At 43.5% G+C, this 14,653-nt stretch overlaps 1 protein-coding gene across 1 annotated transcript in view; it reads right to left on the bottom strand.

The window, feature by feature from the left end:
* Window positions 1–14,653, bottom strand: part of PMF1 (polyamine modulated factor 1) — a 65,040-nt gene that overhangs the window by 24,467 nt on the left and 25,920 nt on the right. The window contains exon 2 of the mRNA XM_085638996.1: window positions 13,647–13,752. Within this exon, the coding sequence (XP_085495122.1) occupies window positions 13,647–13,752 (106 nt within the window). The remainder of the gene's footprint in view (window positions 1–13,646; window positions 13,753–14,653) is intronic.

Genomic DNA, 14,653 nt, shown 5'->3' on the forward strand with positions numbered 1-14,653 from the left:
AACTTAGTCGCAACCTCTGGGACACATGCAGCGTGCATTAACTGCAATCACTTTCAGACAGCTCCAAGTTCTGTGCCCAATCACGAGCCCTCGGCTCGGGGTAGGATCCATGGTAATCATGAGGATAACAAGGGGACAAATAGCTGTAGACTCAATTTGCTACCAGAAGCCACTCCCCAAGTCGCTATCATCATAGGGGGTTCCTCCACTGAGAGAGCACTGTCTGGAATCCACTACTGAGTTGCTACGTAAAACTAAACATTGGTGTGATCACCATTCTAGTAGCAGGGCCAGGGTTTCTTATTATAATGGCCAGGCGAGTGAGTTGGGTCGGCCATTGCCCTAAACAGGTAGTAGGCCACTGTATCGTCAACTTTGACAGTGCAGATATAGCGGGCAGTTATTTTGGGAAGGCCCTAAGGAGGTACAGGGGGGTATTAGGGCCCTACCCCTGTTTTTTGTTGTTGTTGTTTTTTTATCCACCACCCGAGGGGTTACAGCCATCTGGTAGATCTCCCCAGGGGGCTTGGCCCTCAGCAGATTGACGGGGGCATCCCTCTCTCCATCCAAGCCCCAGGGAGGAGATTTTATTTGATACTTCCACCTGCCAGTTCATTGACCGCATTTAAATTGCCAACTCTGCCCATTGATATGGCAGAAGGAGAAAATAGTTTAGCTTGCCAAAACAGATTTCTCTCATTAACTCTCCCAGATGAAAACGACTGACTGGAGCCGTCTTTCTGTCATCGAGCTCCATCAGTGATACCATTGATCGACAGGGGACAGATGGGAATGATAGCCTTAATTGTAAGATTATTAGTATAGCGGGCTTGAGAAGCAAAAAAGACGATTCCAGGTGGCTTGATTTTATAAAAGATTATGGCATGGTTAGCCTACAAGAAACTTGGGACCTAGAGAATAATTTCTGGGTGGATGGGTTTAAATCTTACGGTGTGCCTGCATGGCCTTCCTCGTCAGGAAGAGCAAAAGGGGGCCTCAATTTAATTCTCACTTAAATTGATAGGTACTCGCAGTAGGGTGGACGTAGGTTCTCATAATTGTTTGGCAACTGAATTCATTTCTTCCAACACATCACAATTATTGTTTGTTCATTTTTATAATTCTGGTGAGAGCAGTTTTCTAAATGAACATTTATGTCATTTGAAATGTTTTTTAGAGGAGTACAGATTGAAACAAACCACTTATTATTCTATTGTAATTATGGGTGATTTGACTATTCATGTATGTGATATGAATTGCCAGGTTGAAGACTTTTTAGGGCCGGTGAAGTCTGCTACTCCTCATTTTGAGCATACACAGTATGGGGAATGTCTGGAGGAGCTCTTGGCTGTTGTAGACCTTACTGAACCTATTTCTATCTCTTCAGAGGAGAGGATTCCCACCTTTAAAGCATGAGGGCGGGATACTATAATAGATTTTATATTTATCCCCCCGTCTTATTATCTCAAGTAATTTTTTTTAATGCTAGGTTGTCCCATTTTAGTGACCACAACCCAGTCCTTCTTGTGCTGGGCAGGAGCTGTGGCCTAAAGGGGAAATTGTAAATGCAAGGTTCTCACATTTGTTTAAAATCTTCTGATCAGGGACGGAGGTTAAAATGGACCAAAGTAATCCCAGATCTTTTTTTCCAGGACCTCTGTGAGAAGGCTGATGAAAAGCTTGCAACCTGCCTTGATATTTCCAAACAGGGGGCAGAGGTACTTACAGCTTACGAAAGCACTTGTGCGCATGTAACGTTAGACCTTCCTTTGCCCACTAGAACTGTGCAACATACTGGCAAGAGATGGTTTGATAGTAACTGTTCTGAAGCACACCGTAAACTGGTAGTTGCACTGAAACAGGTCCCACGAGACAAGGTTCACATAGCCACTTTAAGAAAGTTGTATAAGTCTGCTCTAAACACTCGCAAAAATGAAATTAAGGAGGATGCATGGAATTAATTATTAGCAGTGGAGGTTCTAAAGGACAGCTCTAGATTCTGGGCAATTGTAAATAAACCTTTCTTCTCCGGAATAGAGAATGCCCCCCTAGAATGTAACATCACAGAAGTTCAATGGCTCTCTCATTTTGAATCTATATACGAGGCCTCTGCCACTTCGGATTTACCTGCTAGTCTAGAACACAGAAGGGAACCCCCTGACATAGCCTTTAATGAAAGCGAAGTGGATCGGGCAGTAAAGCAAATGACCAGTAACAAGGCCCCTGACCCGGACGGTGTCCCGGCTGACTTACATAAACAAAATCCAACTTTTTGGGACAAACTTTTGACACATTATAAATGTTAGTCAAGTCATCATGGTTTCGGTCATCGGGATTGTCTTCCATTGTCATCCCAGTTTTTAAAAAGGCCAGAGAGGGGACCCACGCTGTTATAGGCCGATATCTGTAATTGACTGCAGTAAAAGTCTTAGGGAGAGCGATTTTAACTAAGTTAATGGACTGGCTGAATGAGAATGAAGTTTTAACAAACCTTCAATATGGTTTTAGATGAGGAAGGGGTACATTGGATCAGTGTTTAAATTTACATCCAATAGCAGGGAAATACACATTAGCCAAAGCGGAGACACTACCGCTGGCCTTTATGGACCTTTCCTCAGCTTTCGATCTGGTAAATAGATCTAAGTTTTGGTCTATCCTGCTAGATATGGGAATAGATCCATGTTTAGTTCACTGCTTGGCTGACTTACATAGGGATCTCTCCTCAAGGATGAGGGTCAACCAAGAAGGTAAATGCACAAAGCACTTTAAATCCAGAAGAGGAGTCCGGCAGGGCTGTATTTTAGCTCTATTGCTTTTTACCTTATATATAAATATTTTAAGAAAGTTTTTAGACTCTGCCAGCTTAGATATATCACGAGTACGGGACAAGGCTATCCCTGTGCTCCTATACGCGGATGATGCAGTTTTATTGGTCCGTACAGCCGTAGGGCTTCAGAAGCTTCTGAACTCCTTTGGGGCCTATATGAAATCACTGGACCTAGAAGTCAACATAGCTAAATCACATACAATGACTATGGGTCAGAAACAAAGAAGACCACAAACTTTTTATTGTGAAGGTGCAGAGCTCTCCAGGGTGACCTCTTTTACCTTTCTGGGGGTACTATTTGACGAGAGGGGTTCGTGGGTCCCCCGACAGAATTTTTTTTAAAAAAGTGATGGTAGGGTCCACGGCTACTGTTCATGGTTTTGCACAGCGATTGGGGGCCAGGCCAATCGCAGCCATGCTTAATATCTATAGGTCCAAATGCATAGCCATCGCAGTGTATGGATCTGTCATCTGAGGGATACAAGCCGTTGGAGGGGTAACAGACAGTTGAAAATAAGTTTTTACGTACTCTCGTCGCTCCCTCAATCTACCTCAAATTATGTAGTACACCAAGAGCTAGGTGTTAGTTATGTATCAGATTGGATGAGGTCGGCCCCGGTGGTCTGCTGGCTTAAGACCTGGATTAATCCAGAATTAACCCTGAACCACAAGATCATTAGGGATTGTGTCTCTTTGGAGCGAGTTAGCTGTATCCCGTGGTTACAATATGTCAAGCAAACCTTAAACAAATTAGAACGCCCATCTCTTTGATTTTCCGGATAAAATAAGAAAAGAGGACATGGTGTGGGTAAAAACAAATGTTTTTAATTCAGTGTCGGCTGAGAGAGAGGCGACTGACCTAATGAAATCCTCAGTAAAAGTCAACGTTTTGCTAAAAACCTCTCCCCAGATCGAACCTTATTTGACAATTGTCACTAAGCCCTTTCATCGCCTGCTTTTAACTAGGTTTTGTTTTAACTTGATGCACTTTTACTTAGGCGACCTGCAAGGTTGGAGCACGGTGTGTGATTTAGGCCCTTGCACATGTGACAATTTCTCAACCCAGGATACTATGCATTTTGTAATGTTTTGTGATCATTACAGTGTTATCCGTTGGAGGTTTGTTTTTATTTCCAATTTTTAGGGGAAAAGTTTTATACAGGTCAGACCCGCCTTACTCTATCTTCTGATGCTGAAAGAGCCATGGGAGATATTTAACATTGCGAGTTTCCTAGTTGCAGCTGTTAGACTTAGGAGAAAACGGTATCCCATGACAAGTGTTTTATGAGTACCCGTTATGCTTAAATGATTACCGTTCTTATGCTGGCATTTTAACTCTTAATTGTTTTTATCAAGGCGATTTGTTACCATATATGTACTAATGGCAGCTTGGGTTTTTATGTGTGTTAATGAAACCTGGCTTTGTAACCTTTTTTTTTTTTTAGTTCACCCATATTTATTGATGATTTGTATTTTAGATGTTTTTATTGTGTAATTGTGTAGCGTAGTTTGTTATATGTGTTGTACTTTTATGGTTTTTATTAACCGAATAAAGTAGCTTAGACTGACTGACTGACTGACATTCAGATAAAATTTCACTCCAAATGAAAAACTACAGGCATCAGGTAGGTCTTTGCCAGAAATATAACCAACAGTAATGCCTTCTTTTGTCGTTCTTGTTTCGAAGAAATTCAGGTCACCTCTAAGAAGAATCTGCTGCTTCGCTGATCTGTAACACAACACAGATCTTCATCCCAACAACTTCAAGGGCTTCTTACAAGTGACAATGTTTATGAACTCACATCATCCATCATGATTATGATCACCACAACATGCTCCTATCTGTAGGTGCTCAAGGACCTTTTGCAGATCCAAGATAAAGACTTAAGACACTCCCATGCATCAAACAGAGCCACCATTACTTATCAGATTGGGACACATTTCCCCAGCATGTCCCCCAAGCATTACCTACAAGTGTCACCCACTGACAATAAGCAGGCAGTGGGGGATATTTAAACAACGTACTTGTTGGAGAGGCAGTCAAACTGAATATACCTCTCTCAATCGCACAGACAAAATCATCTGTCATATAGATGTTGCTACACAATTCTTCCTCAAAACAACTTTAGCCACGGATTGCACACCTTTTTAAACTGATGACTAATTTTCAGCATGCCTGCCACCAACAAATCAGCTCCATTTAGAACACACAAAAAGGACAAAACACTAGACCAAGATTTGTTCTTTTTCTGTATGACCTTTTCACCAGACTGATCATTTTGGCTATGCAAAATAGCATTCCTCAGCCTCCAACTACCTTGTCATCTCTTGTAAGTAGAAAGAGTGACTGGACGCAAGAGGCCAAAGATTTGTGACATCTCCAACATCAATGAGGGCAGCTTGAGCCTTGCAGGACAATTATGAGAAAGGTCTCTGGTTATCTATGATGAGGTTCACATGTGATTTAACAAAGCGGAAAAGACAGGTCTTCTAAGAAGTTATCAAAAAAGGATGTCTCATTTCAACTAGATTACCAGTGCTGTGGCTGACCTATCATATTGCAGTGCAGCAATATATGCAGAAAACCTCTTGGATTCAAGTCTGGCCCTAATTACCTGGCTTTCAGCTAGATACGTAGAAGGACCTCATGCTGTTAAGGGGCTCCACAAAATTAACACGGATGACAATACAAGTCATCAAGCTAGAATAGAAGGGAACATTTCACATGGGTATTTCTACCAATCAGAAGGCAATTGGAATCCGCAACAAAGGTTCAATGCCCTTTATGCAGCATCAACAGCATTAGCCACATAAGCCTTCATTAACCTAACAAGGAAACACCTAAAAGGACAGAGAGCATCAACTACATCCCTTAAAAGAAGAAAAATCCGATGCAAAACAGAAGCAGTGTCTCTCCCCTTTCTGCTGTTTACAAAAGACAGATGGGTACTGAATTCTTAATACTCTGGCTATGCCTTGAGGTTTGAAATACCTCCACATGACATAACACTGAAAATGTTTCAAGGTTGCCATCTTCAACAACTGCATAAAAGAGGATCCTGAACTACCGCAGAAACTAGTGCTGAAGCCTGTTCCTCTGTCTACAAAAGAATATAAACATCTGGTACAAATGTTCTGCAGTGGACTGAAATCTTTTCAGCAGCTATTCAGACAATCCAAATCAGATACAGACCAACACCACAACCATTTGTCCAAGACCTGCAACACCCTGCCCCTCCAACTCAGGCAATCCGCTTCACTGATTCAATTTATAAAGGACCCCAAGACCAGGCTATTCAAATGATCCTACACACAGAGGGACCAGCAGCCCCCTCCCACAGACCTTGAGACCCTCATGGTGAGTAGCCGCGCTTCACAAGCCCCCGATTGATTGATTTGAGATTTGAACAACCAGCAGGGACACGTGACTGAGGGCTCATCACTTAAAACTCATCTAATCTGCTACTGGTTATTAGTAAGATATGACAATTACAGCAAATTACATGCCAGGTATGTGAAAGATCCTGATGAATAGAAACTCCAATAGCTTCAGAATCTCTCAGAGTTCACAAGTAACAATGGTTAAAATCCTATCAAACGTTTGCTCTATGAAAAAGACTGTGTTCAAATGTGTGGAAACCATCAATTCTGGAAAGGCAAAGAACGGGCAAGTACATGGACTTCTGGCTATGGCTCCAAAATCATCTTTAATTCTGAGCATCACAAGTTGCTGTTTATGAACAGTAAAGGTGTGTGGATTCCTCTTGGTAACATTATTGAAAGCTCTAAACGTACCTTTTCACAACTTTTTGGCAATGAACAATGGTTAAGACCCTTAAAAGAACACAGTAGCTAACACAAACTAATGACAACCAACTAATAATAATATTCCTACTCCTCGTGAAACAGAATCTGTATGGGAAATTCAGATTGGCATAGTTAAGCCCTAGATGGGTTCTTTTTTTGGAACTCTAGATTTTGATGTCTGCAGAAGCCAAAGAGCTGTTCATAAGGCCTCAACCATTACATGTGTTGCATGCTTTGTATAACATGACATTTCCCTCAAAGTGGCTCTCTGTGACAAGTCATGATGCCAGACTGAAAAGGAGAAGTCCAAAACATGAATAACTCATCCTACATGAGGTAACAGTTTGGGTGCTCCGCTCAAAGCGTGTGACCACTGGTAGTAAAGAAAGGCATATTCTATGCACTTTTGCAAAACCACGGGCGCAGGCATTGTATGCCCAATTTAATAGGAGAAACAGGAGCAGAAAATGCTAAAGCAGGCTAGTGAGGGAGCGAATAAAACCAAACAGAAGTTCATTCCTTAAGAAGCAGCTGACATGCAAAGTGATATCCATTGGCCTAAAGAACTAACACCTTTTATGTGGAGGATCTTATTCTACAGTGAATTGCTGGAACCTGGTGCTTAATTACTTCTAATGTGTTTAGACCCTGAAAATAACTTAATGCATGGTGAACTGTGGCCAGCTAGAGTCCAAGAAACTAAGAATGTTGGCAGCATATGGTGTGCTGTATTTTTTTGTGTGACATTCCCACTGAGAGGAAGTTTGCAATCATTAAGGTAACTATCAGTGTAACTCTCTGGTGAACATGCTCGGTGCCCTACTTCTATTCAGTAACCATTTATGGTAAAAACGCTTATTCCCAACTGCTGCAGACTCCTATTACTCACTGTAATTTACTACGAGGTTAAATCTGATTTCTTTATAGCCTTCAAATTGTTTTATTTTTGTGTCGTTTTTCATACAAAAGTTGTATTTTTTTTACTTTACCTGGTGTGCAGCTTGACGTCCTCTTATGGAAGGCAGTAGCCTACCACTGGTTCTAGACTTGCCCTGGTATTTGTATGGTATCAGTTTACCTGCATCATCTCTCAACTGTGATAGTCTGCCTTCATGCGGCAGCATCAGAAGGGCTGAGGGTTCAACCCCTGATGGACATTGGCTTCTTGCTCAAGAGATTTCAAGCAAAACATACCCCAAGAAAAGATTTCAATGTTGTGCTCATGAATAAAAAGGTAATACACTCAGTTGTCCTTGTTGCTAGGACTTCATGGTATATTTAATTCTAAGAAATAGACTGATCTATAAACATAGCTAACACACACGATACAACATCATATTAAAATTAACAATATAAATCTCACTATTGTGTTATCACTACTCACTGCCTGTTATTTTGGATTGTGTATAAACCAACAAAGTCAGTGTAATCTCAAGAATGAACTCACCATCCAAGGAAGCACCGGTCTCCAAGGTCAGAACCTGCCCGATCAATTACAGGGAGGAAAACAGACCTACGGAGGTAATACAAATTATGTATGAAAAGCCCTCACTCACCAACCTGGTTGGTGACATGCTTCATCATCGGGCTCCACCGGGCATGGCCGAATGCCATCCCAGTGTGCTGCAACGCCAGGTTACTGCGGAGCGGGGTTGTGTGTGGTGACAGTGAATTTAAAATTCCCAATTAAGTCAAAAAAGTATTTTATTTGTTTTGCTAATTGGAAAATTAAAACATAATAAAAAGGAGTGATGGTTAAAAAATAACAGACCGGGTTCACTCCATGGCGGTCAACATGTTTCTGCCTTTATGTGTGATCTACAGGCTTTCATCAGGACCAGAGTGGAAGTGTGGGTGCCCCGGTGGTGTGAACGCGCTAAGGTTCACCCTCCCGAGGGCTGCTGTGTGAAAAATAATATATAAACACAGGAAAAATCCGCCAAAACAATATAAAGGTGGAGAGAAACGAGTTTACTCTATAATGAAAAAAGAGACGTACATACACAAGACAAAACACAAAAGAATCGTAAATGTGCGTAGTCATGACATTATAAAGCGCCACATTTAAAGGCTCAAACATAGTGCATGGATGGGGACTGTGCCAATAATCAGTACCTCAGGTGCATAAAAGATGTGCTGTCAGTGCACCTAAAATTAGCCAGATACTGGTGTCAGGGAAGTAAAACAAGACTTCACCTGAATAGCGTGACTAGCGATGTATCACGGAATCGACGTGGAGTCTCAATGCTACGTGAGAGACTAAAACTAACAAGGGCCAGGAGACAAATGAACGCGGCCCGTGAAGCATTCCTGGTGGGTAGAAATGCCGAGGGGAGTAGAGGGGTTCTTACTGTGAGGCTAGACCGTTCGTCGCCTCAGGGATCCCGGGGTGGAGGTGCGAGCAAATATGGCACACCCTGGAAAGAAAAAGAAAGAAAGAGCGGCCACGAGCGGCTGAATAGTGAAAACACAAGCCGAACATTGCTGCAAGCCTTACCAAAAGGATACAGGAGCCAGAAGGTACACTTACGCCCTCGCTGCTCGGCACCCGTTAGGAACCTACACCGCCTCGAGCCACCGGGTCCAGGGAGAGAAGAGACCTGGGGCGAGGTACCTAAAAGCAAGAGTGCAGAAAGGAAGCCCGTCGGTGATAGGGCAGCACATCACATGCTGTGTTGTGATTGGAAGAGCCCCAGCCAATAGGACGCGTGGAGGCAAAAGGCTCGTCAGGTTATTACCATTGACCGCTAGTCAGTAAAGGGACGAGACATCCCGTGCTGTGCAGTGATAGGTTGAGACACAGCCAATAGGACGCGTGAATGAGGGGAGGCTCGTCCGCTGTTTTAAATGACAACTCGACAATGGAAACTTTATGCGGTGCAAAGCGAATAAGCATGAGCACGCTGGACACATCAGAAACGTGTGTCTGTGTTGAGCACTAGATGCAGATTAGAGGGACGGTTTGTGGAACACACGTCCACAGGCTCATTAAGAGGAGAGTGCCAGTGGTGAACTGGGAAGCAATGTGTTAAAGGGACACTGCATATCAAGTGCCCCTGGTAGTCAGAAAATGCTGATCGCGTAATAGCGTACAGCACAGGGGGTCAGAACAGGACTATGTCCTGGGTGGACAATGGTGAAGTCACACAAGGTGACCCAGCCCAGTAGATGTAAAAGTCACTGTTGATCAGCGGTACCATAAAAGTCAATGCAAACATAAGAGCATACTTAGAGTATGTTAACCCAGGGTATATTGTCATTAAGACCCACAAGGTTGGTACCCAGACGGTACACCCATCTTTGTTCCTTCTCGAAAAGGATTTTCGGAGTGTTTCTGCGTGTTGTGACTTCTTCAATTACTGTCCAGTGCAGGTCATTGGTGGTATGTTTAACAGACAGGAAATGTTCGCTGAGTTTAGTAGTGATTCTTTTACACCTAATGTTGCTCCGATGTTCGCATATACGGAGTTTCACTTTCCTGGTGGTCATCCCTACATAGCGTAGACCACAGGGACAAGTGATGAGATAGATAACATTAGGTGTATTGCAGTTGGTGTGGCTATTTTGGGTCCAAATCTTGCCTGGTTCCAGCTTAAGACTGGTAGTGTGAGAAGTCAGATGGCATATACTGCAATCCGAGCAAGGAAAATGGCCCGTAACCTTGGGAAGACCCCATGCTTCTGTAATGGATCTCTGAGCAGTGTTAGGTCTGGTAATGGGACGTGTCTGTACTAGGCTATTACGCAGGCTTTGAGCCCGTTTGAAGGAGAACAAAGGTTTTTCCCATCTCCGGTTATTACTGTTGATGATACGCCAATGTTTTGTGACAACTTTCTTCATGGCATTGGACAGGGTACTGTAAGTAGTGACGCATGTGAGTGGTATAGACGTGACGTCCTTGACAGAGTCCTCCAGAAGGACTTCTCTGGGTTGGTTTCTGGCCCGTTTGTAACTCCTTGAAAGGAGGGGGAGAGGGTACCCTCTAGCTGTCATTTTAGAAGTAAGATCACTAGACTGTGCCTTAAAATCAACCAGAGCGGTACAATTCCGTCGTAGACGGAGGAATTGCCCGTAAGGCAGATTCTCCCTCAGTGCACGAGGGTGGAAGCTCGTAAATTCAAGAAGGTTATTTCTAGATGTAGGCTTGTAATGTGTCCTGGTGTGTAGAGAACCATGTTTGTTGGTGATCAAGACATCTAGGAATACGACTTCGTGAAAGTCATAAGTGTAGGTGAATCTCAAATTTGGATCCAAGGTGTTGATCCACTGGAAGAATGTTTCAAGGGCGTTGGTGTCACCGTGCCATACGAGAAGCACGTCATCTATATATCGTCTCCATAGGCCTATGGAGAGAAGATGAGGATTGGTATCAGGGAGAATGTACTTCTGTTCGAAATCGTACACATATAGACCTGCTACACTCGGAGCAAAGGTACTCCCCATGGAAGTACCCGTGGATTGCAGATATAGTTGTCCCTGATACTCAAAAAAGTTCCTTTTCAGTGCCAGAGTGGCACATTGGATAATGAAGTTCTTAGAGGTCCTATACTCCCAGGGATGGGAATTGAGAGATTCACCCAGGACCCGGATGGTCTCGTCCTGGGGGATACTGGTGTATAAGCTCTCAATATCCAATGTGACCAGGATAGTATTCTCTGAGCATTGAATACCATTCAGTAGTTTGAGCAGGTCCTTGGTATCTTTAAGATACGTCGATGATTGTTGGACCAGAGGCTTAAGGAAATGGTCGCAGAACCGTGATAATGGTTCCAGGAGGGAGCCAATCCCCGACACAATGGGGCGCCCAGGGGGAGGGAGTCTCCCCTTGTGGATTTTGGGGAGTGTATAGAAATATGGAATAGTCCCTTGGCTCTCGGTAAGGAAACGTGCTTCCGGTCTGGTGATGGTGCCTTCAGTTAGTGCTTCCTCGACTGTCCTCTCGATCTGGATCTTAAGATCGTTAGAGGGGTCATTGGGAAGAGGTGTATAGTTCTTGCGGTCACTGAGGAGTCTACGGCACTCATGGTCGTAATCAGCAGTATTCATTAGGACCACTGCTCCGCCCTTGTCTGCCGGTTTGATGGTGAGATTCGGGTCCTGTCGTAACGAATTGATGGCTCTGAATTCATCGGGTTTGAGATTTTTGAAAATGGAGGGGGGGTCCATATTCTCAATCTCAGTGAATACAGCTCGTTCAAAAGTCACGATCTCAACTGGTATAGTGTGTGGGGGGGGTGTGAACGTTGACTTGGGTCGTAGAGGTGTGTCACCCACATCAGAGTCTGCTACCTCTGAAGAATGTTCCTCAAAAAAGGCTTTCAATTTCAGTTTTCTGAAGAAAGCCGAGAGTTCGCAATGGAGACGGAATTTGTCGGGACGGGCTGACGGAACAAACCCCAGTCCTTTTTCCAGTATTGTTGTCTCCTGGGTAGTTAGAATCTTGTCAGATAGGTTGACAATTAGGCTGTCGAGGTGCTCGGGCCTGCGATTGCTTGATCCTGTAGTTGTTTGCTCCGGGTATGGTTGCCCACCGGGTCGTCTTGTATCCAATGGACCCTTTGATTGGGCCCTCTCCGCCGACCTTTGCCCCTTTGGCCTCTCTCTAAAAAAGGAGGCGGTGTAAAGTGGTTTTGTGGATACATAGGGGCCGTATACGCAGGATTCCAACCCATTTGTGGATTGAATGGGTAATGGAACTGCATAGGATGTGACCCCATGATACCTTGTTGGGGAGGGAAGTTCAGCCAAGGGGATTGATTGAAAGGGGGGCGTGTTCTACCCCTTTGTTTACCCCTTCTTGCCTGCCTAAAGCTGTTATTGCTTGAGCCGCTACTATTTGATGACTCATCCTCAGAGCCATAGGTGTAGGTCTCAGTTTTGCGCAATGCCACAAAAGAGGGATCAGCGTAAGGGTAGATCTTATTGAATTCAAACTTTTTAAGATCTTTTTGGAATTGGTTCACCTTACTTTGAGTTAGGTTTTCCTTATATTCATTGATGTCTTTGTTAAGTTCATCTAACCGTTTTTTGAACCCCGTTAAGGTGGCCTTAAATTGTGTCTCTGTTTGAGTGATCTCAATCATGATTGCCTCTGATAATCGTACTGCTGTTTTTATGATCAAGACGAGCCAGTCTCGAGTGCAGTGCCATGCAATCATGGCCCATTCCTTTCTAAAGGTGGCATCCTCGAGGAAGATACGGGGCGCATTAGTCACTAGTAGGCCCCTAGGGGCTGTGTTAGTCCTCAAGTATTCCGTGAGGATTGTGCCGTGTAGTATCGTGCGTATACGGTTTTTCTTTAGTTCCGAGAGTTGTTCCCATTCACTGGCATACGTAACCGTCTGTGAGATAGTGGGATCTGCAAATAGGGAGGGACGTGCTAGAGTGGCATCGACCTCAGAGTCAGAAAAAGTGAGACCGAGAGTGGCCATATTGTCAGTATCCGGGAAATGATCAAATCAAGATCAAAAAAGAGAAAAAGAGAGAAAGAGCCCCCTTAGTATAAGGGAGGACCAATGAGCTCTTACAGCTGTGCGCTGCCACAATGTAAAGTAACAACAAAAGAGGAAGGGTAATGACACGACTGATCCCCTCAAGGGAAAATGTATAAACCAACGAAGTCAGTGTAATCTCAAGAATGAACTCACCATCCAAGGAAGCACCGGTCTCCAAGGTCAGAACCTGCCCGATCAATTACAGGGAGGAAAACAGACCTACGGAGGTAATACAAATTATGTATGAAAAGCCCTCACTCACCAACCTGGTTGGTGACATGCTTCATCATCGGGCTCCACCGGGCATGGCCGAATGCCATCCCAGTGTGCTGCAACGCCAGGTTACTGCGGAGCGAGGTTGTGTGTGGTGACAGTGAATTTAAAATTCCCAATTAAGTCAAAAAAGTATTTTATTCGTTTTGCTAATTGGAAAATTAAAACATAATAAAAAGGAGTGATGGTCAAAAAATAACAGACCGGGTTCACTCCATGGCGGTCAACATGTTATTTTGGATTACCTTAAATGAAGTCTGAAGCTGGGATATGAATTGATCATATATACTTCTCGTCATTTCAGGCTGGAACTTGTAGAAGCGTTCGTAACATTTCGCAAACCGCTGGTAACTATGTAAAACAAAGATCCAAATGAAAAAAATAATAGGTATTAAAAACATTCAACACTTAATTGAGCATAACATGGCTGAATTCTACACAGGCACGGTTTTAATCCTTTAACATAGCTCTATGGTTTGAAACGCAACCACCTAGTCTTCTTTGTGGAACCTAATGTGCTTTACATTATTGAAATATATTCATTTTGTGACACCTTAATGGGCCCTGAAATTACACAAAGCAAAGCACTCCAACAACCAAACATACTGACTCAATATGCCAGGACACAAACCTGTGACTTGCAATTTACACAAAAAATATTTTACCACAATAACAGACAACACTGTTGCCATGCCACCTTCCCCTTGGGCAGTGAGTCCATAAACAATTTCTAGTGGATTTATGCTAAGTGAGTGTTATTTGGTCCCAAATTACAAACCACGTGGTAACATAGTGTGTCTGTCAATAATACCAAGACGTACATTTCTCGGTTACCATGCTGCCTCTTCATTTCTGACTGATGAGGTTACACAGCAGTCATTATTCTTGGAATTTCCCTCGTTTGGCAGTCTACCTAAGGTGAGTTACACAACAAAAATTTCAAAGGGTGTTTCATGTTGTCTATATACTCAGGACATCTAAAGTGGTTTCAAAATGCAATTCGCATTATCTAGTCCAACAAGTAAAAAACATACAGTTGAAATCCTTTCATTGAGAAGATCCCAGATCCTCAGTACTGTTCTGATGGTTCCTACATGACACAGTCTTTTTAAGGGGACCATTTCTGTGGGGTGGGGCGTCTGAGTAAGAGCTCCACCTGAATTACTACCCAAGCACCCAAGCAATGAAGTTGTGCAGCGCCTCCTCCTGTATGGTGCAGGCAGCAGTGAGGTGCTGTCCCAGTGCAAGCCCT

This window comes from Triturus cristatus, chromosome 12, assembly GCF_964204655.1.
Source record: "Triturus cristatus chromosome 12, aTriCri1.1, whole genome shotgun sequence".
In the NCBI taxonomy this organism is placed as follows: domain Eukaryota; kingdom Metazoa; phylum Chordata; class Amphibia; order Caudata; family Salamandridae; genus Triturus; species Triturus cristatus.